Source organism: Aulostomus chinensis, chromosome 19, assembly GCF_037954235.1.
Source record: "Aulostomus chinensis isolate RoL2024-O1b breed Wild chromosome 19, RoL_Achi_v1.0, whole genome shotgun sequence".
NCBI lineage: Eukaryota > Metazoa > Chordata > Actinopteri > Syngnathiformes > Aulostomidae > Aulostomus > Aulostomus chinensis.
In genome coordinates this window covers 12,717,190-12,741,744 of record NC_141338.1, presented here as the reverse complement: position 1 = coordinate 12,741,744, position 24,555 = coordinate 12,717,190, and the positions used below count along the sequence as shown (strand labels likewise).

Here is a 24,555-nt window from a genome sequence, read left to right as displayed (position 1 = left end):
ACAGTTTTTAGCGGAGTAGAAATCTGCAGGTTTTTGTTTTTGGTGCGATGACCGAAGACGAATGGCTGACTGTTTCTGTATCATCTGATCTACAGTGGTGGTTTAGAGCAGCTAACACCTGCCCCTGGATTAAGCATTGAAATATTGTATTTAGTTGTATTACTACAATTTAATTAGACAATGAGATAAAAAAAAATTGATTACAAATTCAGGAAAATTATCCAAACCCTAAATAATACTTGTTGTTTTATGGTTGAGAATATTTAAATAAGTAAATAAATAAATAAGTGAAGGCATGAAAGCGAGAAGGAGGGCAAGCAAGAACTATTCTGTCTCTAAGCCTTTCACACCTTTCGCAGCTACGCTCGTACGGTGCACTTGAGATTACCCACCCAAACATATCAACAGGAAGTGAAAACTGAGGAAGAATCTTGAAACACGAGACGAAACGTTCCTCTGTTCTTGTTTGTATGTCACTGCACCAGCAACTAAACTTTTTAAAATAAATGCAAAAAAATGCACGAGTAAAAAACAGATTTTACATTTATAGCTGTTCAGCAATTATGCATTAAATTACTAAGAAATACTGCCAGTAAATAGAGATGTGCAAGAGTGTGGAGCTGCTTTTTCAGATGTGTGCATGCAAGAATCACCCGTCAACACTTGTCATGCTAAAGCGTCACTTTTTTCATTTTATTTCTTGTCTATCAACATATATCTGAAGACACCCACTGACATATTTCACATGTTGATATTTTATATTAGCCTCTCAACTGTTGTGATGTCATCTCTCCATTTCCTGTTATCGCTGGTCATGTTAGTCTCATCCAGGAAGTGAATCTACTGCTTTCATGTCAGTCACTCCTCAATATCTCACCCACAGGGAGGAAGTGTACTTCAAACCTTTCTTTTTTCTCTCGTCTTGTGTCTCTGCGTCTTCCCTCTGATGACCCACCTGCAGCCACATCATGAGCTTACGCAAACTAAGTGAGTAGAGTGTGTGTGAGATTAACTACAAAAATGTCAAATATTTTGGTATGTGGTATGGTATGTGTTTGACTGAGTAATCTATGAAGAGTTGAATGTTTTTGCCGAAGTATTTGGATCAAAATAGCAAAAAATGTTATGATTGGTTTCATTTGTAGTCGAATTATGCAAAGTTCAAACCAAAAGAAAGTCTTTTTTGCATGTGGCACCCAAGCAAGACCAAACACTCTTGTGCACAAACGTATGTTTGACTTCACAGCTAGGAATCAAAACGGCATATGCCGTCTTTATTGCATCACTAGAGTTGCGATTAAATACTGCGAGAGGCGAGATTAGGCAATATTTACTGTAAAGCTGCTCAGAAAGATAAGGGCTTCTCACTTGAAGCTGCACTTCTATTTTTGTTTTTGTTTTGCCATTTGGGGGTCACATTTAATGAAGCTGTTGGGGTAAATATTTTAAGTAGCAATGTCATTTCTGTTTGTCTGCCATCAGCTGTACTTGTTTTTGTGGAACAAATCAATAAATTAATGTGAAATTACTTTCATCAAAGTTAAGGATGAAAATGTCTAAATTTCTAGAATTTAGAGAGCAAAACAAAACACAAGATGCTAAAAAAGTGAGGACATTTATTATTATGTCAATGAAAGTCCTCATAAAGATATAAGTACAAGGATGTGTGTGTGTGTGTGTGTGTGTGTGTGTGTGTGTGTGTGTGTGTGTGTGTGTGCGTGGGAGGGGGCGGGCGTCCCAGAGCCAGACAAGCTCATAGATACCCTTCTCTCCTCTGAGTGCAGTATCCGCACCCACAGCAACGGGCTGCCGAGTTAGCTTAGCAAAATGAATGGTAGTGGATGGCCGACTTTGTGAGGAAGGATGAGGAGGACTTCTTCTAGACTAACCAAGATTCTAAACCTGATCTTTGATTGATTTGATGACTTTTGACAGAAGTATGCAAACGCTTCCCATCCACTACCATTTATTGTGCTATGCTAACTAGCATTGGGTTTCAGCTCCTAATGCAGGGCATCTATCTTCTTGTCTAACTCAGGAGAGGACAGAAAACCAGTGTTGTCTGATAAAGTTTCATTTAACTTTCTTAAAATATTTTCCCTTCCTCAATAAACTTTTGTCCTCCTCAGTGGCCTCTTAAGATCATTATTGTCTATCATGCAGTAGTTACGCATTTAGAGGTTCAGTACTGATGGAAATAAGAGTAAACGATCATAATTTTATTTCAAATTAAATAGAATTAATCCCCTCCATTTTTTAACGGTTTCCTTGTCAAGGTGCCAAGTGGTTCAGCAACCTCTCCAACCTGTCTTTCCACCGCACAACGGAGAAATCAGAACCCAAATCCTCTACGCTGGGAGCAGGGTCAGGACCTTCTCCAGGAGAGGGGAGTGACTGTGGTACCTTGGATCCAGTTGTTGAGACCACAATGAATGACATGGATGCCATGTGTCCTCGGACTGCCAGCTATGTCTGTTCCACTAACAGTTACACACACGTGGGGACGCTGCCGCAGCTTCTGCTGAAGAGGAAGGACAAGAATGAGAAAGGTAAGGAACTGCAGGGAGCCACAGTAACCTCCCTCTTGCTTCTGTTCAGTCACTTTTAATGTCCCTTCCTTCTCCAGGAGGCTTAAAGAAGAAGAGTAAAGACAAGAGCAGCATCTACAGGAGTCAGAGCCAGAGACCGTCAGGGGACCGAGATCAAGGGCCCCCAAGGCTCAGAGCTGTCTCGTCTGTGCTGGCTGGCAAAGCTGGGCTCAAACAAGACAATCTAACTGAACCCCAGTTTAAACACACAAATGAAAGCATCAAAGCAACCTCACTTAACGCCTCATGTGAATGTGTGTCACCATCTAGTGGCTCAGCAGCAGCATCCCAAGCAGAGGTTGTTGAATGTATCACCCAGACAGGTGCAGACATGAACTCTGAACCCCTGAAAGCAGTGTCATCACCACCCCTCTGCCAGACAAATCAGATCCTGACTCATGAGGATGATGAGTTACAATCTGAGCCGGAACGAAAGGACGAGTCAGAGAGCAGAGAGCTGGTGGAAGACGCAGAGAAAGGACAGCAGATGCCTGACAACGTGTCCAGGTGGGTTTATTCAAAATACAGTAATTTCTTTGAAGATGAATACTCTTAAGTCTTATTTCTTTCCAGTTTGGGGCGGTAAAGTTACACCCACAAAATTGTTGTTCCTTCGGACTTTTTTTTTAGCCTTCTGTCTAGTCTCACAGAGAGGAGGCAAAGCCGGATGGCTCTTTGTAACTCCTGAGGTCTGTCGTGTGCCTCTTCTAACATCAAATACTTGGAGGGTTGGGTGACTGACAGTTACAAGAGCTATAAACTTTGTTCTATTTCAGCTGACAAGAGTTTCAAATCGACATCGAGCTTTGTTTTCTTCCTGTAAGACTGCATTGAGGGCTTAAAAAGTGTTAAAGTTGCTAATTGAGGCCCATGAGAGACTGCAGTTTCAGACAAAGCCGTCAATTTAAGGATCCTTCCCTTTAAAATATCTTGAGGGGTATTTGTAAATTTTTCGTAAACATTTTTTACCTAGGGCATCAAATTAATCAGTCAATTACTCATCAGTTAGTTTACAGGGCCCAACAGGTCTTTTCTTTATCCCCCGGCTCTCATAAAAGGTTAATGCAGTCATGACTCCAGTTAGCCAGGGGGCAGAAGATGCTGGTTGGAGCTTGTGCTGTGGACTGGATGGATCTCAGGAGGGTTGAATTGAGGAGATAATTCTTGACCTTTGGAGGCGGAAGGTGACATTGATTCTTCTCAGTAAGATGCTGCTTGTCAGTTTGATGATTTGATGCATCGTGATACACACAAGTGAGATATACTGAACATAATGTTCCTTCATCGCGCTAGAGTTCATCAACAAGGGCAGATATTTGTGAGACCAAATATTTCTATTCCTGAAAAGTCAGCCCTTCTTCTTCCTCCTTCTTCTCCTCTTTCTCTTCTCACCCTAGCGGATTGCATTTTCTCGCTGCGTTCCCATGGCATGCCAAGCTTTCCTTTCTTCCATGTTTGATAGCGTGTATCATGTTACACCGGGATTTACTTCACGTCTGTGTGTGTGTGCATGTGAGTGCAGGCGAGTCATGCTGGCGTGCATGGGCACGTATGTGTGAGCCACAGCAGCATCAGCCCATTAGGTCAGGCAGGAAACCGTGGGAAATGCAGCCCTGTATGGACACATCAAAGAGATCTATCTGTCCGCTCAGTCATAAATAACCAGCTCCTTCCATCTCTCCCTCTGACTGTCCGTCCTCTGTCATTTATTAAAGTGCAGCTCTTCGCCTCAGTTTGCTTCTGTGGGAAACAATTTGAGTTGGTTCTTCTTTGTGAGTCTCGGCCGTCTCTCTCCTTCTTTCTCCCTCTCTCTCTCTCTCAGGGGTAGTTAAGATTGTTTTGTTCTCATGGAGCGAAGCACGGCATGTAGGAAGCCAAAGTTTCAGACCAGAGGCAGGCCTGGAACAAGAGTGGTCATGGATTCAGCTCATTCGAATACGAAGTTCACTGTGCGAGTCACTTTTCAAGAACAAACACCAAACGTGTGCATGTAAAATGTGAGGGTGGGATGCATTTCTTTGTCAAAACTTAAAAAAAAAAATTTTTTTTTGAAAAGAAATGGATATTCATACATTTTCATCGTTTAAATCATTTTAATCATACACACCAAATTTCTCACATTTCACCCACTACCCTAACACCCTTTGGTCAACTGTAAGTAATAATTTCATGTGCAAAGAACGCTGTGTTGAAAAAACAGAGGTATTATGAGAACAGATCCAATATTATTTAAGGAAGTTTAATATGAAGTCCAAGAGATGAAAAATTAATTGTGTGTGTAACTGGAGGATTAGGAAGTGTTTCATAATCTTAATCTAACCTGGCATGTAATCTGTACCCTCTATTTGTTTTCATGTGTCTTTTTGTATCAGCTCACTCTGGTTATTTTTCGATGTTATCCCCCCTAATGATTAAAGCAAATACTCTACGGTTGTAATATAATTTTTCCCAATTCAGCAGAGTAGCAGCTTGGGAGGGGAGAGCGGTGGAGGGACTTATTCCCATTCCGGCGCCCAGTGCCATGATGGGACTCTTTGATCTGGCTCCTGTGGTCATGTATAACATGGCTTTGCTCTGGGCCATGTGAGAACCCATCATGCTATTGGGAACTGCTTTGATTGATCTTTAAACTTGTCTGGGAGTGTAATTGCCTCCATTTGCTGGCTCTGGCTCTGTATTACAAAGCTGCAGAACGCTATACTCGCAGTGTGGCTCCCAAGACTGCGGCACAGCGGGGCGTTTGACACATGAGCTGGTGTAAACGTGTGAATTATGGTTCCTGAGAGAGTTTCAGGGGCCAGCTTCGTATTGAGCAACCTCGGAAGCACCACGGGTTTGTTATCGGCCCATGCTTCAACATTTAACACACTGCAGACGTTGGTCACGGGAATACTGGCATGTTTTTTTCTTCTCTGTGACGGTACACTTGGCACCTGTTACAAGAGCAGATCAAACATAAGCTGACATTGCTGTGTGTGTGTCAAAGCACATATGCGCACAGTTTCAAGGGGACTACATAGCCAAACATTTCCCTTTGTCTGTCTGTGCAGCCACATGGAGCCAGCAGAGAGTCAGGCTGAAAACGTACAGGTAAGTCTGATCACACGTCATTTCCACTCACATGAAAAACACATAATGAATGTTAAAAAAGGATATCACAGCTGCACCGGCTAAGATTTTATGTTGCCAGTGTGAGCCAAGCTCCAAAAATACTCCAGTTTTATTTATGCATCTCATTTGCATCTTTTATTAGCCTTTTCTGCCTTATTATTTATGTCTTTCAACCATACCTCCAGTCCAAACACGCACTTTCACCATGATGTCATCATCCCCGTTATTCCTTCAGCAAACCCTCCGAGGGGCTTTAAAACTGTTTGTATGGGCTGATGACGCTCGTTCACTTGACAAGTAAACTGATATTTATATGAAAAAGAAGTGTCCCTTTAATGATGCATGAACATTTAATAGTTGAAAGCTCAGCAACTTAGTTTTTTACTTTCGTCTTCCATCACTGCGTTTATTTCTGCCACATACATAAATTCAATACCTGACAAGCCAGTATAATAGCTTTTAGCTTAAATGAGCAACTCATCTTGAATTTACTCCTCTCTCCACGATTATTGAATTAGATTTTTAAATGTGAGCTTTCAGATGTAATTGTGGCTTATTATTAGCCCTTTAACTGCTCGTTTCAGCGGGCTCACTCTGCTTTTAGCCTAATTCAGTCTGCCATTTGACTAATTGAAGTTGAGCAGAGCTGATATTAGTGCAGCGCAGCTACCAGCCAGTAGGTGGGGCCAGAGACTCTAGTAGTGATCTTGTAGTGATTAGAGCGAGTGAGAAGCTGTTTCATGACCTTGGAGACACACGATAAGGATGCATGCACCTTGTACACTCATAAACTGCAGAGAGAGGTCTGGAGTGATAGAGTTTAAGATGAAAGGAGGGAAGAGAAAGAAGGGAGTGAACTGTTGCACCCTTGGGATGTGCTCTCCTATTGATTATACTGTACAGGCGGGGCGGTAAAAGCCTTCTCCTATGACCCTGACCTGTTTTCCTTTTGTAAAACAAATACAACACTCATTCTCTGACCACAACATATTGACTGCACTTAAATCCCACCAACACTGGCTCCCTTGTTAAGATTTTACATTGGAGACTAGAGTGCTGGTGTGTAAAAAGAAAGAAAGAAAGAAAGAAAGAAAGAAAGAAAGAAAGAAAGAAAGAAAGAAAGAAAGAAAGAAAGAAAGAAAGAAAGAAAGAAAGAAAGAAAGAAAGAAGGCTCTGGTGTTCTGTCTTAAGACTATAAAGCTATATTGCTACACTTATGCATATTAATGAACAACTTCTGTATTCAAGCCCTCACCAAAAGGGTTCACACAGTAGTAACAGCAAAATTCCCTCGCTAACGGGAAGATGCACGCTGCTCTGTGGGCAGACTTAAGTTGGTGTAACCTGGGTTGCATACAATCACCATCAGACCCTGGAATGGAAAAGGAAGATGCAATAGCAAAGAGGTTAAAGTCCACAGGCACCAGTGTCAGTCACCAGCACATCTCTTAAGGTGTCAGGGAGTGAGGTTTTTAACTCACCTAATATATAACAGTACTATCCGCTGGCAACCGTTACACTGACTACTTCCAGTTAGCCTTCTGCTACCTGGAATGTGGATAAATAATTTATTTATGTGGCTCTTGTAGAGTTTCCAAATGTTGTCAGACCAAATGGATCCAATTCTGCAGGAGAATCCAGACATTCGGCAGGAGTTATGTAATACTCAAACTAACTGATCCACTATTTTACAACTGTAACAATAATGATTTAGTAGATTACAGCCCAGCCTCTGACATAAGCATGTGTCAATCCAGCAAAAATTAAGCCCTGGCTGTGGTGGAGTAAAAAGAACAGAAAAGGATCTGCATCTCACCACGCAGCTATGCTTCACTGTGGTGTGTGTGTGTGTGGGGGGGTCCTTTTATATGGGAAAGTTCTGACTTTTTCATTCTAACAACAGTATGATTCACCCATGTTTCCTCATTCTACTCTGCCCAAGAGACCTCCATGTCTCCTTGAGGTGCATTAAACAGACTCAAAGATCCTTTATTATGGTGGAGTTGGAAGAATTTCCGGGAGATGGGATGAGAGAAATTTTAGGTTACTTGTTCATTATAGCTAGGACGAAGTCTGTAACCAATGATCCCTTGATTTGACCAAAACAATACTGGAAAGTTGGTGAGTATGATACCTTGCTCATATAGGTGAGTTTTTTACTGTTAGAATTGTAGGAAAAGCAAGTCACATGTCAGACGTATGAAAGATGAAAACTCCATTCATCCATTGTCTACCGTTTATCCTGTTAAGGGTTGCGTGGGTGGGGGGGGTGGAGCCTATCCCAGCAGCCTTCGGGTGAGAGGCAGGGTTCACCCTGGGCAGGTCGCCAGTCCATCACAGGGCCAACACATAGAGACAGACAACCATTCACACTCACAGTCACACCTACGGTCAATTTAGAGTATCAATCAGCCTCGTCCTCTCTTGATGTCTTTGGACTGTGGGAGGAAGCTGGAGTATCAGAGAGAACCCACACAGGAACAGGGAGAACATGCAGACTCCACACAGAAAGATCCTGTGATGGAGCCAGGGTTGAACCCGGAACCTTCTTTCTGTGAGGTGACAGTGCTGACCACTGCACCACCGTGCTGCCAAGATGAAAACTCTTTTTTTTTTTTAAATTGCTTTCTATATTTTAAGACAAACGTCATCTATTGTAATTGTAATTACATCAAAAGTGAGTTTGTTACCACCAAAAAAACCCTCCTCTTTTATATCAATCCATGTTCATCATTTGTCATGTGTTTAATATTTTACTTTTGCTGTTTAGAACCAAAATGCCATCGATACTTCTGCGTCCTGCGGCAGATGTTTGAATCCCCCACAATTCCTTTCCTTGCATGACAACTCTTATTTTGAGCAGGGATGTTGAAGTGGCTAATAAGGAACTGTGTCATGTGCATGACTGCATTTTCTTCAAATCAGCTTAAAACCAAAAATACTGAGTGAAGAATAAGATTGTTTAATTTTGTTATAAAAATGTGTATGTTGACACAGTGAAGGATCAAATGTTGAGGACTAAATAAAAAAGTCTTCTGAGTCAAGTCTTTGTAGGCCCACTCATTGGTTCTCTGAAAATAAAAATGAACAAAACCATGATTAAAAAGCATAGCTGTTTGAGTTACAACAGTTAGTGCTGTGTCTTCTCTAAAATAAATCCTCCACAGCCTATAACGTCCGTCTCTATGCAGATGATACTGTCCTGTTGTTGATGATCTTCTTACACATTCAGTAAATTTACTCGATCAAAAATACATACATCTAAAATATATCATATAATTACCAACTCACTTTAGTTCCATTTGGTCCTGAAGTTCAACATTCCGCGTCTCAGGAAGTAACAAACAAAGAAGCCCAGCAGTAACAGGGACAATCCCATATGTGAGCATGGGAACGGTGTAATGGTAGACCTCCAGGAGCCTGATCAGTGGAGCGAGGATGCCCCCCACACGAGCACACATGGAGCTTAGACCAAGACCACTTTGCCTGAAAGAATGGACAATAAACCTTAATTTAACTTTTAATTTTTTTTGGGGGGGGGGGACTTTAAACGATAACAGGACGACAGATGAATCAGAGCAATTGATTTCTCGTTCTGAGAAAACTTAAGTTAATAAGGAAAACTTGAACTTGAATGTTTTTCTGCTGTATATTTACATACATACTACTGATACGTTACCACTCCTACAATGACCCCGGAATACCCCAGTCTCCCCTCTAGTCTCTTCTTTTAGAGCCTTCAAAGCCAGCAGGATCCATTACCTCAGACTTTACTGATTTGCAGGGTTTGAGTAATCGGGGAATGTTTACATGTAACGTACGCCTATTTTTTTTTTTTTTAACTGACCGACGGGCTGAAAAATTCCCGTGAATGAGACAAGCTTTTACATCCCTGATTCAAGAGGAGACTATAACTTCCTCATTAACCTTACAAGGCCTTTTTGTTACAATGTTTTGATTGACAATATGCATTGAATATACCATAATTTATGCGATTACTCACACCATTCTCAAAATAGGACATGTATCGTTGAATTAAAAAAAAACAGTAACTTTACCTTAAAACAGTAGGGTATAATTCTGCAGTGTAGACATAAGCTGTACAGAAAGAACCAGCTGCACAATATTTCCCCAGAACAGCAATGACTGTCACCATTTCAGGAAAATCTGATGGGTAATTTAAACATCAGATAAATACTGACAACTCACATCTTTAAAAAAAAAAAAAAAAAAAAAGTGAGTGCGGTATCAAAAACATATTAATTACAATTACCTTTTGGGATAGCAAGGGTCACAAGGCAGGCAGCACCCCCTAAAAACAGGAAGCCTGCTTGGCTTATTCTCCTTCCAATGTGCTGAGTGAGAAACAAAGAGCTCAGCAGGGCAGGGATTTCGACAACACCGAAGATGAACTGTGTGAGGTAGATGTCCAGGCCAAAACTGCCAACATTCAGGCTCAGTCCATAATATAGGAGACTTGTTGAAAACCTGGTATTAGAATGAATGAGATCATTTATTATTGTAGTATTTGTACCATCAACACACTAGCTATTCATGGATTTTTTTTTAATGTATTCATATATGAATTTTATGGAAAGAGAAAACCAAGGACGTACCAGTTATAGCCCATTACCAAAAGTCGTTTCCTCAAGTATGATCTCTTCAAAATGTTCAACATGCTTTCTCTTTTGTAAGGAGCTTCACTCTCTAGCTAAAAAAATACAATTATTTTAGAATGATATACATCTGTAATGTAAGTGATGTAATTGTGTTTGTTGCTGCTCACGTTGGCTACCAGATCCTCTGGGGTCTCCCTCCCATTCACCCTGGCCGCCCTCTGGAGCACCTTTTGCGCATCTTCCTTTCTGCCCTGGCTCACAAGCCAGCGAGCTGACTCTGGGAGAAACCTAATCAGAGTTGTATGTACGATTTAGATGCTGCAGTATCCATCTACTGTGGACATGTCCAAATGAGTAACACTTAAAAACATGTTTAATATTATGGCCCTGGAGGTTGCTCACCAGTACAGGATTACCACGATTAGGAGAAGAGGGCTGTAGAGCACCAGCTGCAGGATCCTCCAGTTGCGAATGAAAAAGGCAATGCCAGGTAACACCATCAGTCCAAGAGGGACAAAACACAAGATGACCGTGGTGCAGAAGGCAGACTTGGAGGAATCAGTCCACTCTGCCCCTTAAAATCAGGACATCAGATATATTTGCTTTTACCCCAAAGCATTTACCTGTACTGGAATGTTTGAGTAAACCATGACTGTAAATTGCTCCCTCAAATTAGCAGCTTTGACATAAACACTATGGAGGTGTTCGTAATGTGTCCATCGGAGGCATGGAGCGAGGTTTTTCAGCAGGCTCCGTTTGTGCTACACACCCTGAGCACAAACTAAGCTGCTTCTAAGGAAACCTGCACACAAATGTGCATTTAGTTGGTCCAGTTGATTACATTATTAATAACTTCAACAACTGTGTGCACTAGCGTTGGGCATTGCGGACGCGCCCATTGAGATTCTAGTGTTCCAGTGGCCTACCTTCCAGGAGCTCCTGTATTTAGAGGGCTCGTCAGATACACATGCAAAGGGCGTAGTCAACATTATTGTGTGGACTCCTCTTGTTTGTTGAGAATTCTGAGACAGGTTTCAAACAAATAGGATTTTAGGATCTCTGGGAATGTATTGGTAGGTTGCTGGTGCTTAGTAAAGTGATAAAGTGATTCACAGTCCCGCTCTGGGTTGCTGTGGCAGGTAGTACTTCCGAGTTCTGAATTCAAGAGAGGGGTTTTTTTTTATTCTTGTTGAAAAAAATTGTTGAGTGGAGATCAGTTGGGTGAGTAATTTGACAGGGACATATTGGGATCGGGATTACTATGGGAACATACATACTTTATGTTACCAACTTCTGAGACGTTCTATTAAGTTTAATCAACACTTTCTTTCAGTGTTGATTAAACTACTCAGTGTGTGAACTCATTTGTGGCAAACCCTGACCCGGGTTTGTAAGAGCACATCTAAAGTTTGGTGAAATCATCTTTAGTTGCTTAGGAACAGTGGACTTACCCATCACTGATGTGTTCATTATAATGACACCTCCTGAACCTCCACAGAAAAATTTGAGAACCATATAAAAGTAAATGTTGGGTGAAAACGAAGCACCCACACCAAACAACAGGAGCAGGGAAAGTGAGAGCAGGATGGCAAAGCGTCGACCAAACCTACAATGAGAAAAAGAGGGTCATTGTACTGAACAGAATGGAGGAAGGTGGGAATGTGCTGTGGGCCTATACCTGTCAGAAATAGTTCCAAACGTCAAGGCTCCAACCATAAAACCTGCCATGTAGATGGACTGGGACGTTTCAATGAGCCCACTCTTGTCACACACCAGATCAAACTAAAAATATGAATGAAGAAGACAGAAGACGAGAGGAGGTGGGAGGGATCAGAGACAGCCATGATGTTCCAAGGAGTAATGGGCCCGGTACAGAGAATACACAACTTTGGCATTACGCCACAAAATCAACTGTCCCACGTAGACAACATATCAGCAAGTTACGTTAAGAGGAAAGAGGAAGTTTGCACTTCAGTATCAGATTCCTGTCCTTGAAAAACTAAATTAATGATTACCGAATTTAGAACCAGTTACAGAGAATGTGATCACGCTAATTTATTTCTTTATGTTTTACACTCATCTCTGCACCAACAGCCATTGACTTGCATACCTCCGACAAAATGCTGGAAGCACCTTCGGGTGCATCATAGTCCCATCCATCGGTGCATTCTATTGTACTGTTAATCCCATATGCCTCGATGGTTTCCAAATCCAAATCTACAGGTGTGAACATTTTGCAGCTTTCAAACGTCCCATCCTTGTTCACCGGGAGAGTGAGATTTCTCTGTCTCTCATATGTCAGGTTAGGTCCGCGGTCCAAGATCCAGTCAGTGTTACAGTGATGTCGGAAGCTCATGCTGGCAAACACTTGGCCAATCACGTCAAAAGCTCCAAACATGCAAGGGAAGCATAATGCAACCAATAATCTTTTCTGAAACAAACCAAACTCTCCAACCTGCTTTAGAATTTCCACAAAGTTGCTCATGTTGAGTTGTTCAGCACTCGTTGCTGGTAGATGGATGAGCAGAGCTTTAAGTCTGGCACAGTATGACATTATCTCTATCTTAATATCTCAAAGATAATTAATATTTAAACCAGCATAACCTACTAGTGTAATTCTACAATGAAATTGGCTTCTTGTCAAAGTAGGGAGCAAAGTTTTTAAGGTTTAGACAGTTGTAAAGCACTCATTAAGCAATAAAATACACAGACACTGATTCACATCCTCTCAGTTTGACTTCATTTACTGGAGATACCTTACACAACTCAGAGTAAATCTTACTTTGGACACACACACACACACACACACACACACACACACACACACACACACACACACACACACACACACACATTCGTACATGCATTCCGCTAATACTTTCAATCATAATAAATCAGAAACAAAAATTAAAAATGTGCTTGAATCAACAACAAGAAAATAAGTCCTGTGGCGCCTGAAATTCCTCGTCCAAAATGTTGGACTATAATATCATGAGTATGTCTGCACCTAGGTGGGACAAGCTACGTCTCTTACAACAGAAAAAACATGAAATGGCCTCCTGCGAAACTGTACCTGCACCTTTGGTCCTCAAAAATGCAAAATAACAGAATTCCCACCCTGAGATGAAGGCTGGAAACTCAGCGTCGGTCATATGACAGATACAGTCTCTGTGGTAAGAAGTGCAGCATTATAGCTTAAAGAAAGGTCAACTTAAAGGTGAAAAATCCCTTTTTTTGTGTCGTACCTGACAAGAAATGTCACTTAATGTTTTTCAGTTTTAATATGCGTGACATATGTGACACAGGACTTTTAACGTGACATTCTTCATATTTCATGCAAGCGATATTAAATGACTTCACACAAGCGCGAGGGAGATCGTCTCCTGCTTTTACATAAACTTTATTCAAAGTAAGGATCTTTCTGCACTTCTGGTCATACATGTTTGCTTCTTCTCTCCTTTTCTCACTCTCGCACATCACAGCAATCCCCTCTGCCACCCCCCCCCCACACATACACACATACAAACACACACTTACACACATACACACAAAAGCTGCCGACAGTCCCTCCTTTCCCTTCCATCTGTCTGAAACATTTATGACAGCTGATGTTTAAATCAGGAGGCGGACTTAGCGTTCCCTGTGAAAGTGGGAAAGACCAGGCCAGTAACTTTTTGTTAGCTATTCATGTGTCAAAATCACACTCACACACACACACACACACACACACACACACACACACACACACACACACACACACACACACACACAAATTTGTTCAAAGAAAATACACAAAGACAAAAAGCTTATATATTTAGGTTTTATCATCAAGTGTCTATCACCATTTAAGTGTCATGAGGAAGATGAGCTGTTCAAGAGACAGTTACTGAGTTTGTCTCTGTGACCTTTTGTCAAAGAAGTCATGTAAACAGGTCAGACCTTGTTATTAAATATCTAATCAAAGTGTTCAGTCTCAGTCTATTTGTGGGTTTTCTGGCCGAATAATTAATGTGTGTGACACGTAGGTTTGTGGCTACTTACTCAAAGTGTGTTTTTGTCTGCGATCCAACCTTTCTTTGTCTCCTGCAGGCCTGTTTCATGGTTTGGTGCTAAATTGAAGGGTGGAGTCGAGGAGGAGGGCGGGAGGGTGGTTCATATCAGGTTTATTAACATATGTCTGGCATAAGACTCACTGTGCTGCTCTAAAAGAATGTGTGTGTGTGTGTGTGTGTGTGTGTGTGTGAGGACACAGCTGTGTGTCTGTGTGTTTGTGCATGTTTGATTATGCGAATGGTTTGAATTTCCAAAATCTGTGTGTGTGTGTATGTGTGTGTGGCGCCTGATTAAATTAAGGCAGTGCCCTGTGGGTGCATAATGAAGTTTGTGTGTGTGTGTGTGTGTGTGTGTGTGTGTGTGCATTTGACTGTAGACTGAATTAATGTGGCGCCTCTGTAAATGAGACGGGGTGTAAGCAATGAGGGTTGGCCCTCTGTAACATCCAGGCAGGGTACTCAGTCACCGCTACTTCTCAATAACACAGATCAACACAGTACACCACCCCCCCCCACACACACACACACAAACACACACTGTTTAAACATTGTGTGTTCTGCTCCCAAAGTTTTTGAAGTCGTGTACTCCTGAAACATTCAAACTCCTGCTGTGAACCTCTTCAACCTCCTCAGATAGTCCTTGCACCACCAGTGGCTAGGCTAGCCCCACTATGCTAACTCTGTTAGCCACAGAGTGGATAGTTGATGTTGAAGTGTGTCCACTGACAGTTTGTGTTGGTCCCGTGGGTGTGGGGTGAGGTTGTATTCATATCTGAGCAAGCAGGGCAACATATTGAGTGCCAAAGTGCTTTATTTTCTAATTCTGGAAGAACTGGACATTTTGGGGCTCATCACTAGGAGAAGTTCCTGTGGCTGACTTTCTCTCTGTTTGGCTTGAACTTGGTGCATTTATGCATGAAGACTGAGATGAATCATGCAGGACGTAGGTGGGTAAACATAAAACACTTGTATAATTTTAATAGAGGATTGACCTTTGATCCTTTTGACCTTTTGACATCAAAATTAAGATTGACTTGCATTATATCCAGCAGTTACAAAAGGTTCCTTCAGGAACTGGAATGTTTTTAATTGTCAAGTGTTTCTCCAGGCCCTGTTTTTTGTTGTTGTTTGTTTTAATTTGATCAACTCTGGGTCAGTTATAATTGTCTTTTATACAGCTCGCAGCATCTATTCAACACATCAGAGTTTACACATTGTTGAGGGTTTTCATCATTTTAGTGCTTTGCAAGATAGCGGATTTTTCATTGCGCTATTTCCCACCCTGATAAATATTTTTCCACACAAAGAGGTGAACAAAGATGCTGCCTCTTTCCCTCACTAACCTGCTTTGAAATGTATACATGGCGGTTTGATAAGGATTAACAAGTTGATGAATAAGGTGCACTGATGACAATCAGACACACACGGATCATTAGCTTCACTCTCCTAACCCCCAGAGGAGCCCTGTCTTTGTTTTTAAACTCACGCGTGCACACACATACACACCAACGATCATACGTGCGCACATATGATCTTGTTCTGCCCTCTATGTGGTGCTTTTCATCTCTCACAAATGTGCACTTTCACACATTTGTCTCTCATCCCTTTCATATACACACACACGCATATGTGCACACAGACACATACACACACACACACACACACACACACACACACACACCTCTCTCGGCCTTACTTGTCTTCTTCCCTTTGTGTGTCTCTCTGTCACACACACATACAGTGTGTGTGCACAGACACACACTCCTTTCATTAGTGGGATGCTTGCAGGCACACGCTGGGATTCTCCATTGTGCTCTCTATCAGCCTGCGGGATGGGCTTCACTAATTAATATTTAACTGAAGTCCACCTCCAAGCAGGGGAGGAGATGTAGAGATAGAGGATGGGAGGGGGGGATGTAGAGGGGTGCTCAAGGAGCAAAGGAGAGTAGAGGAAGGGGGGGTGAGAGAGGAGGGCTGGCGAGTGCTGAGTGGACGTTTGTCTTGAAATCTGGATTTGTTGACCGAACTGCAGACCGTTACATGATGTCATCATTTTCTATTTTCACTTTTATTTCTTAATTTCTGCAGATTCATAAATTTCAGTTAATTCACTTTAAAGAAGATAGAACACCCCCCGACGTGGCCTGTAGTCAGACTGAGCGGCAAATCATGCTGCTACATGGATGCCTGTAGTAGAGATGGTTATAAAGTAAAAAAAAGATTTAAAAGTTACCACTTTACAATGTCTCCACTTATAAAGGATTGATAAATGGTTGTAAGTGGGTTTCTAGCGGCATTATGGACACTTTATAAACTAGTAATTAACAGTTGTAAATTACTTTTAACGTAATTTCCCATGCACCGTGGGGGGGGTCACTATTTAGCAAGCTGAAGCTACGCTATACTACTGCAGTATTGGGTAGCAAAATAGAAACTACGAAATAGTGAACAGCGAATTGCTAGCAGCTCCAGAGCCGCCACTTTTTTATTTCTTCCCAGCTTCCTTCTTGCCTGGAAAGTATCCATTACTTCTGTCTGAAGGAGCCATGTCCCATAATGCATTGGGCAAAAAAAAAAAAAAATCATCAAATTCCACAATAGAATGGTTGATTTTACACCCAATTTCTTTGTGATATCACAGTAAAATACAGACGACAGTATATTACTGTGAAATGCTACTCTCTGATGTTGTGAAATCCTGGTAATTGAGAACTTACAGTAATGTATTGTGTTTTCTTCTTGACTTTACAGTGACACTCTGGATACAGTTTTATATTGTGACGTATTACTGTTAAATGTCATGAAGTCCTGGTGATATTTTAAAGTGGAGATGGATGAAAAATGCAATGGTATAGCTCACCTCCATCTTGCCAAATAGTGACCCTGCGTTGATGTGTAGGAAATTAGGTTCCATGGACATTGGGCCTTATTCATGGAACATTATCACGCACAAACTTGTTCTTACACACTTCTATTCCATCCATCCATCCATCCATCCATCCATCCATCCATCCATCCATCCATTTTCTTCCTCTTATCCGGATAAATTTAGTCCTACAGACAGGAAACAAACCCCATGGCTATTAGTGCTCCCTGGCAGTGAGACTAAATTTAGGGCTGAGAAAAGTAGTGTATAAGAACAAATTTGCACAGAACGTTAGCAAATTTGAAGAGGTGCTCCATCCCCAGTGAAATCAAACTAGCAGCTAACTGTCACAATAAGAATGTGTCCCTTTGTCTCAGTCGATAGCTGTTTTTGACTCCATAGTGCTCTGAGCATTGTATCACAGTTCAACATTATTAGACGCATGGACGCACCCTTAATTAACTCCAGGGTATATAAAACTTCAACCCACATAAAGTTGTCATGAAAAAGGAAATTAACCATACAGAGCAAAACGGTCCTTTTTTACAGGCTGTAAACAAGTTTATTTCTGCTGTTTTTAGTGTCAGGCATGTTAACATAACCGCTTGGGGACCGACTTGAGTTTTAGAACTGAAGTTCTTTGAAACTAAAGTTGGTTTGATTTTTCATCAGTGTTTGAATTTTGGTCATTCATTTAAATCTACAGAAATCCATTGCTCTGTTTCGCTTCTATTTTCTTGTCCAAAAAAAAAGAGAGCAGATTTTCTGCCATCAACCATGTTACCCGCTTGTTGTTTTAGCTGAACTCTCAGGAAAATTCCCTGCAAGGTATATTCTCTTTAACATAAAATACAGAGCAGAGACGAGGGTGGGATGACTGGATGAATGTAGCGTCTGGTTGTTTACTTGGAACCACTATTTTGGTCTATTTCTTCAAAATGTTTAATTAAATTAATTTCTAATTTTGCCATTTTAATGGTGTGCCTCAAACTGCGAGGTGTCTTTTGCCCTGGTGATGCGCTGAGTCCTGGCTTGAGAAACAGAGGAGACAGACCATCATTCAGACGGGTGGAGGTGCGTCTTTTCCCTTTACTCCATACTGCATATAATGTTGATTTCATCCCCACCCGTCTCTTCATTGGGAGGCTGTAGGCGGAGGTGGCTTTCATCCGACGCCATTGGACTCTCCTTCAAATAACTTCTCTCTGCGGAAGCGTAGTGCGCTCAGCGGGATGATGTGTCCTAAATGACGATGATGTGCCGGCACTCAACATTTGCAAAGACGGAAAATAACTTAATTGAGGTGTACATCTGTACCGGAGTATCCTGCACGTTGCACACGCTAACAAATACACTTGCATGTGTGTAACAGCAATCAGCAGTTGATGGGCCGACGATGGCCGATTGGAAAATGTTAACATATTGCCAAACCCAAGTGGAGAACATTTCCATCAAGCACAGCGTTCTCCTAATATGTAAACCAACATCTTCCCTCTGTGCATCATTGCAGATTTACATGATAGGTATCATTTTCAACAATTTCATGCTGAGGGAAAACAGAAACGGTTTAAAGCGCTTTTTCTCCTGCAATTTTAAGAGGATTATTTCCAATTTTAGGCAACAGAGTGACAACAAAATGATCCACGGAGCTGTAAATTCCCATCGTTTCGACTCTTTTACTGTTTTTTTTGTGTGTGTTTGGGGGGGGTTTTTTGCTCAAAAGTCGCTGTGCAAAATAAAAGGTCGTGGAAAAAAAAACTTGGCTCATCATCGTATTTGACAGACAAAACATCCCCAGGGTTCCGTCGCAGTTAGGTAGCTGCGTTCTGTGAATGCTGCGTACGCTCCCCCTGTAACAATATAATGTGGATGTCCTGTAATTGAAGTGATGACATCTTCAGTGAAACGCATTTAAAAGTAACCATTCCATCACTGTAGTGCAGCCAGACAGATGTAACCTGCTGTATGTCGTCTTGTTTTGGGTTGGTATTACAGAGGATTGTGGGAAGTCAAGCACAGGACCACTTTAATGAGATTATTTGTTCCCCTACTGTGTAATCTGTCTAATCCAGCACAGGATAGTTTGAGATTACATTGAGAGGAGATGCTGCAGTTAATGAATCCCTCCTGTGTCTTGTGGGTCCTTATCTTTCTGCCTGTGACCCACTAGCATGCATTCAAGAGGCAGATTATCAATGCGATTACTGCCGTCTGATGCGGTGAGCGTGTTTGCGCGCTGCAGAGATTACCTCGGAGACAAAACAGGAAGAAGTGTGTCTGTATTTGTGACCTGGTATCTTGCATACTTCTCACCTTCCCTGGCGATGTCTCTCATTATGCCTCTGCAGTGGTGCAGACTTAACTAAATGCAGTGTCAGAATTTTGGATGCTGTCAAGGCTCTCGCAGTGTTGCCATGGTGAAGCGTCCTCAATGATGTCATTATAGCTCAGGCCTCTGGAGACAGATCCCCACACAGATCCCCTCTATCTCTCACTCTCTCTTGCCCTCTCTCTCTTTCTCTCTGCTGGCATGTGTGTGTGTGTGTGTGTGTGTGTGTATGTGTGTATGTGTGTGAAATGGGCCGGTGAAAATCACATCGTGTTATCCTTGAAACACCTGCCCGTGTGTTTCATCTTATAATGAGCTGTCTAGCTGCAGTCATTATTTCACTACAGCTACCAAACGCTCTGTGGCTGCTGCTATCTAAACTAATATGAAGGGGTTTGTGTGTGTGTGTGTGTGTGTGTGTGTGTGTGTGTGTGTGTGTGTGTGTGTGTGTGTGCGTGTGTGTGTGCGTGTGTGTGTGTGTGTGTGTGTGTGTGTGTGTGTGTGGTGGGGACACCGGTGGGTTCTTTTCATGGCTTTAAAAAGGTTACATTCCTTAGGGAGCCTGCACTTCTCCACCTCCTCCTCCTCCTCTTTCCCTTCTTCGTGCATCTTCTCCATCATCTTATCTTTTTAATGACGCTCCCTCCTCCTGTTTTCCTCAGTTTCTCCCTGTTTTAACCCTCCCCACCCCCCCCCCCCCCCCCTCCCGTCAGCATTGTCTCCTAGGCGGGGGTCGTCGGGTGGGTAGGTGGGGTCTGCTGCCTGCGATTCGACAGCACTCCTCTCCGCTTGCTAGTATTCACCCTCCCTTCCCTCCCTCCCTCCCTCTGGTCCACCCTCCCCCCACCCACACTCCTTTCATCAGCAAGCAATGAGGTAATCCCTAGCAGCGAGTGCGGTGGTGAGAGGGAGAGGAGCGGAGGAGCCGGTGCGGGGCAGAAGCAGCAGAGATGTCAGGAGCTGTAACACCAGCGGCTGTTATCAGTCCCAGCTGTTAGCAGCTCTCCTCTAACTCGCTGCAGCTAATAGCTGATGTGGTTGCCGGCTGGAGCTGCCTAGATTTGCGCCGGGGTTTTGTTATGGTGGTGGCGGCACTATGTTGAAGGGGTATTAGCCAGACAGAGAGGAAGGCAGGCAGGGGTGGGACAGGCTTAGCTCAGGGGCGGGGGTGGGGGGGTTTACATTGGACACCCTGGGTGGGGTGTAGAGAGAGAGAGAGAGAGAGAGACATAGAGATAGAGAGAGAGGAGGAAGAGAAACTGAGGCAAAGGTTTAGGGAAAGGTAGCAGAGGAAGGTGTACCCATCATGACGGAGAGGTGCAGTCTGTGGAGCGCCCTGTCAGCCGCAGCATGCTGCTTCTACCGGGGATCCTTCATGCAGGTGCAGGTGAGTGGATGTTGGCATGCAGAGACGTGTGTGTGTGTCTGTGTGTGTTTAAAGTAGTGTTGGTGGAGGTGTGCTCTCTGTCCCGGCAGCCTGATGATATCATCGAGACCTGCACTTGCTGTGGGAAATCACCGCATGGAATATGATGAACAGCTTTGGGAGTTTTGAATGTGTGATTGAGGTGGAAGAGATATATATGTGGTGTGTGTGTGTGTGTGTGTGTGTGTGTGTGTGTGTGTGTGTGTGTGTGTGTGTGTGTGTGAGAGAGAAGAGGATGTGTGAAGGAAGGGTACAGTAGGGCGAAGTGTACAGTAACACTTTGGTCTAATTCTGGCTGGGAGCTTGAAACCTAATATCTGACCTTATTCATGGGATAAAATCAGACCTACTGTAGATCTGATATGTGCATGACAAGAAGCTAAAATAAAAAAATAAAAAAAACACTTCTGGAAAATCAAAGGTTTTATCTGGGTAGTAGATAATACCATCCCAGAGGGGTGGATTCCTCATGACTACAGCATACTGGTTCTTAAAAGAGAAAAATGGAAATTGTAGACTTTTGGAGAAACCAAAACATGTTCTTGCCTGAGGTTATGATATTGTTATAGTAGATGTAAAAGTTCTCTCAGCTGAGCCGCAGCCTCGTGTTTGTGGTTATAGACCATGAATCCTGACTTTCGGCGTCCCACCTCGTCCCCGAGACCCTCAGTAGAACCGGCTTGTGGTTCTAAAAATAAAGAGTTGTGTCGGTCATGTTTCTAGCTTTCCCAGGCATCTGCTTCGGTGGGTTTTTGTTCTCTCTAAAGCTCAGAGTCCTGAAGTTGTTTTAATTAAATGTGTCATGGGGTACATGTGAAGTGTGTGTGTGTGTGTGTGTGTGTGTGTGTGTGTGTGTGTGTGTGTGTGTGCATGTGTGTGTGTGTGTGCGCGTGTGTGTGTGGGAATTAATTAGCAGTTGCTGAATGGTTTGAGTTAAGTGGGAGCCGTTCTATTTTTAAAGAGCAAAAAAAGACTTAATTCTCTGCAACATGGGTTTGTTTACAAACAGACTGATTTGGTCTGTTGGAGCAGTATTGATCAGCTGATCCATTCTAATTAAAGATAGCGTGCCAAGCACAATAGCCATGTAACCCAAGCGGTGTGTTATCCACACAAGTGAGGCTCTGATCATTACTTGTTCCAGACATCCACTGTCATATTGATGCTTTGCCTTCATTCTTAAAATATTTACTCACTCCTTTTACACACAGCCGATATGTCTGTTCTTTTCAGGATTACTGTGGTGTGTGCTCGCGTGTGCTGGCGCGCGCGTGTGTGAAACTTATTGAAGCAGATCATCCTGTCAATGTTTTACCGCCTCCAGGGGTAAAACACCTCCACTTGATGAATGCATCTGAGGAATTTTGATGAGAATTGATGGAGTTGCAGATTCATAAATATGGTATCTTTTACTGCGAGTACTACAAGGGATGTGCTGAGCCAATACTTGGTACTGGTATTTGCTTGACACCGGCTCAGATACTTGATCTGACATCTGAAATACATTCAATATTCATATAATCTCTATAAAACCGATTCTGTGTATGAATACAGGATGTCAAGGCAAGCTGGGAGAAAATGTCAGGTCAGGGAAGCCTGTGGTTTCTGTTCGAGTAGCTTTGACCAATCGCGTCTGGGTGAGGCTTGTCATCCTTCAGCTCCATACAAATGTCTCAAGTTGCTATACTGACTATAAACAATGAGCCGAGGGTGGAACAAGGACGTCTGCTGGCTAAATACTAAAATACTGGCCTGTGCTCCCGGGGGCTGATGGGTTCAGGGATTGATATTAATATAATCTGATCTATTAGCCTGAATTCCCGTGTGGAAGTAAGCCTCTAGTGGTAACACAGACGGAGGCATGTGTCAAGTGTTGCATGAGTCAGTCAGGTTTAATGTGGGTCCTTTATTATGTCACATTTTGAATGTTGTTTTTTTTCGTAGAAGAGAAGCTTAATTGCAACTGTACAAATACTCTCGTAGCTTTGTGGTTTCAGAGAGGCACAGGAAGATCAGTCATCAGCTGATGCTGCGGGCTGTGATATCAGACATGAAATAGTAGCATGTCATCCTGGTAAAGTTGTTAGCGTGTGGCTGGTGAGCAACAATAGCATGTTCCTCACATAAAGGCTTCGATACAGATGTTTTTCAAAGTGGTGAGCTAATCTTCATCAGCAGGAACAACCACGAGGGTGACAAAGTTTGTGAAGTGTTCCATATTTGCTCTGACCGGTAGTTACAGTGGTGCTAACAAAAGGAGGCTGCTTGCTGTTTAGACTACGATATCTACATGGAGTCATAATGGTAATGGTGACAGTGGGGTGTGTGTGTGTGTGAGTGTGTGTGTGTGTGTGTGCGTGTGTGTGCGCGCGTGACCTCGGCTCATCAGCTGTATCAGTGAAAAGAGATTACATTTGATCCCCTGGTCTAGACTGCTGCTGTATTCTCACTGTGTCACACACACACACACACACACACACACACACACACACACACACACACACACACACACACACACACACACACTGTATGCACTCATGCTGCTTAACCATTGTGTTCGCATTATACCCAGTGCTTCCAGCGCATCTCTGTAACTGGGACAATCTGACTGCCCCCTGGACTCTCGCAGTAGCAGCCCCCCCCACCCCCTACCTTAAATCAGCCCCTGGAAAAACACACACACACACACACACACACACACTCAAATACATAAACAGATGCATGGACACAACCACACAGAATCCCCTCCTCTTGACTTTGATTGTTTTTGAAGTTAAGAATTTTTTTCTGTCAGCCTCCTCTTCCTCTTCCTCTCCTGCCTCCTCCTCCTCCTCCTTCCCCCTCTCCATAGCCTCGTTCCCCACTGACCCAACCAGCATGCGGTCCACCATCGTGCCAGCCAGCAGCCGGTCATTCTGTCCTTTAGCATTCCTGCAGCCCGGCCGTGTGTGGAACATAACAGTCGACCTCCAACCTCGCAACATGTCACCTCTCTGCCAGCCAGGCTCATGCAATGTTGATCACGTGTCTGGTTTTGGCGGAGAATCAGCGTCACATGGCATCTCTGCACAGAAGGTTGCAGCCATAAATACAAATTATAGAGAGATTAAATGTTTTTTTCTTTTTCCTTAACTCATATTCAGTGAAGAATAAAAGTTGTTGTAGTGGTTTCTGTGGTATTTGTGGGTTTATTTTACTAATTTTCACAGTAAAATCCAGATGATCGATCCGGAACGGGATCCGTCTCTTGGCCCTTTGCATTTTCTCAGTGACTCAGTGACACTCATCAATATGGACTCTAATTGTATTATAAAAGTAAAACAATCAAACTGATCAGTGGAAGTCAAAGTGGAAGCTTATCTTATCCTGATTTTGCACAGACACAAGGAATTTGGATGGGAATTCAGCTATCGCATGGCCGGAAAATAACAGCTATATGATCCGGGTCCTTCTTTGGGATCTAGAGCGTGATTCAGTCACCTCCTAAAGTTGCCTTTATATATTATATATCTTTACTGCTGTCCTCAAGATATCCTCAACATTACCTTCTTGGCGGTTATTCAG

The 24,555-nt window shown here is 42.7% G+C and overlaps 3 protein-coding genes across 5 annotated transcripts in view; 2 read left to right on the top strand and 1 right to left on the bottom strand.

Moving 5' to 3' along the window:
* Positions 1–851: 851 nt before the first annotated feature.
* LOC147244130 (uncharacterized) lies at positions 852–2,894 on the top strand. Its single transcript, XM_086188247.1, has 4 exons — positions 852–987; positions 2,277–2,549; positions 2,627–2,814; positions 2,859–2,894. The coding sequence occupies exons 1-4, from the start codon at positions 969–971 to the stop codon at positions 2,892–2,894; spliced, it is 516 nt and encodes a 171-aa protein (XP_086044373.1). The 5' UTR covers positions 852–968.
* Positions 2,892–24,555, top strand: part of LOC147244128 (SH2 domain-containing protein 3C-like) — a 55,746-nt gene continuing 34,082 nt past the window's right edge. For 2 of the 3 annotated variants that reach the window (XM_086187714.1, XM_086187713.1), the window contains exons 1-2: positions 2,892–3,095; positions 5,639–5,678. In XM_086187714.1, coding sequence (XP_086043840.1) covers positions 2,920–3,095; positions 5,639–5,678 — 216 coding nt within the window. In that variant the 5' untranslated portion in view covers positions 2,892–2,919. Of the gene's footprint in view, positions 3,096–5,638; positions 5,679–20,770; positions 20,953–24,555 lie in introns of those variants that run through there. The other variant, XM_086187715.1, reaches the window with a different exon arrangement.
* LOC147244129 (solute carrier family 22 member 13-like) lies at positions 8,987–12,803 on the bottom strand. The gene is made up of 9 exons (XM_086187458.1): positions 12,429–12,803; positions 11,997–12,100; positions 11,770–11,924; positions 10,721–10,892; positions 10,486–10,606; positions 10,316–10,410; positions 9,973–10,187; positions 9,758–9,866; positions 8,987–9,185 (listed from the first exon to the last, which is right to left on the bottom strand). Exons 1-9 carry the CDS (start codon positions 12,801–12,803, stop codon positions 8,987–8,989), a joined length of 1,545 nt encoding a protein of 514 aa, XP_086043584.1.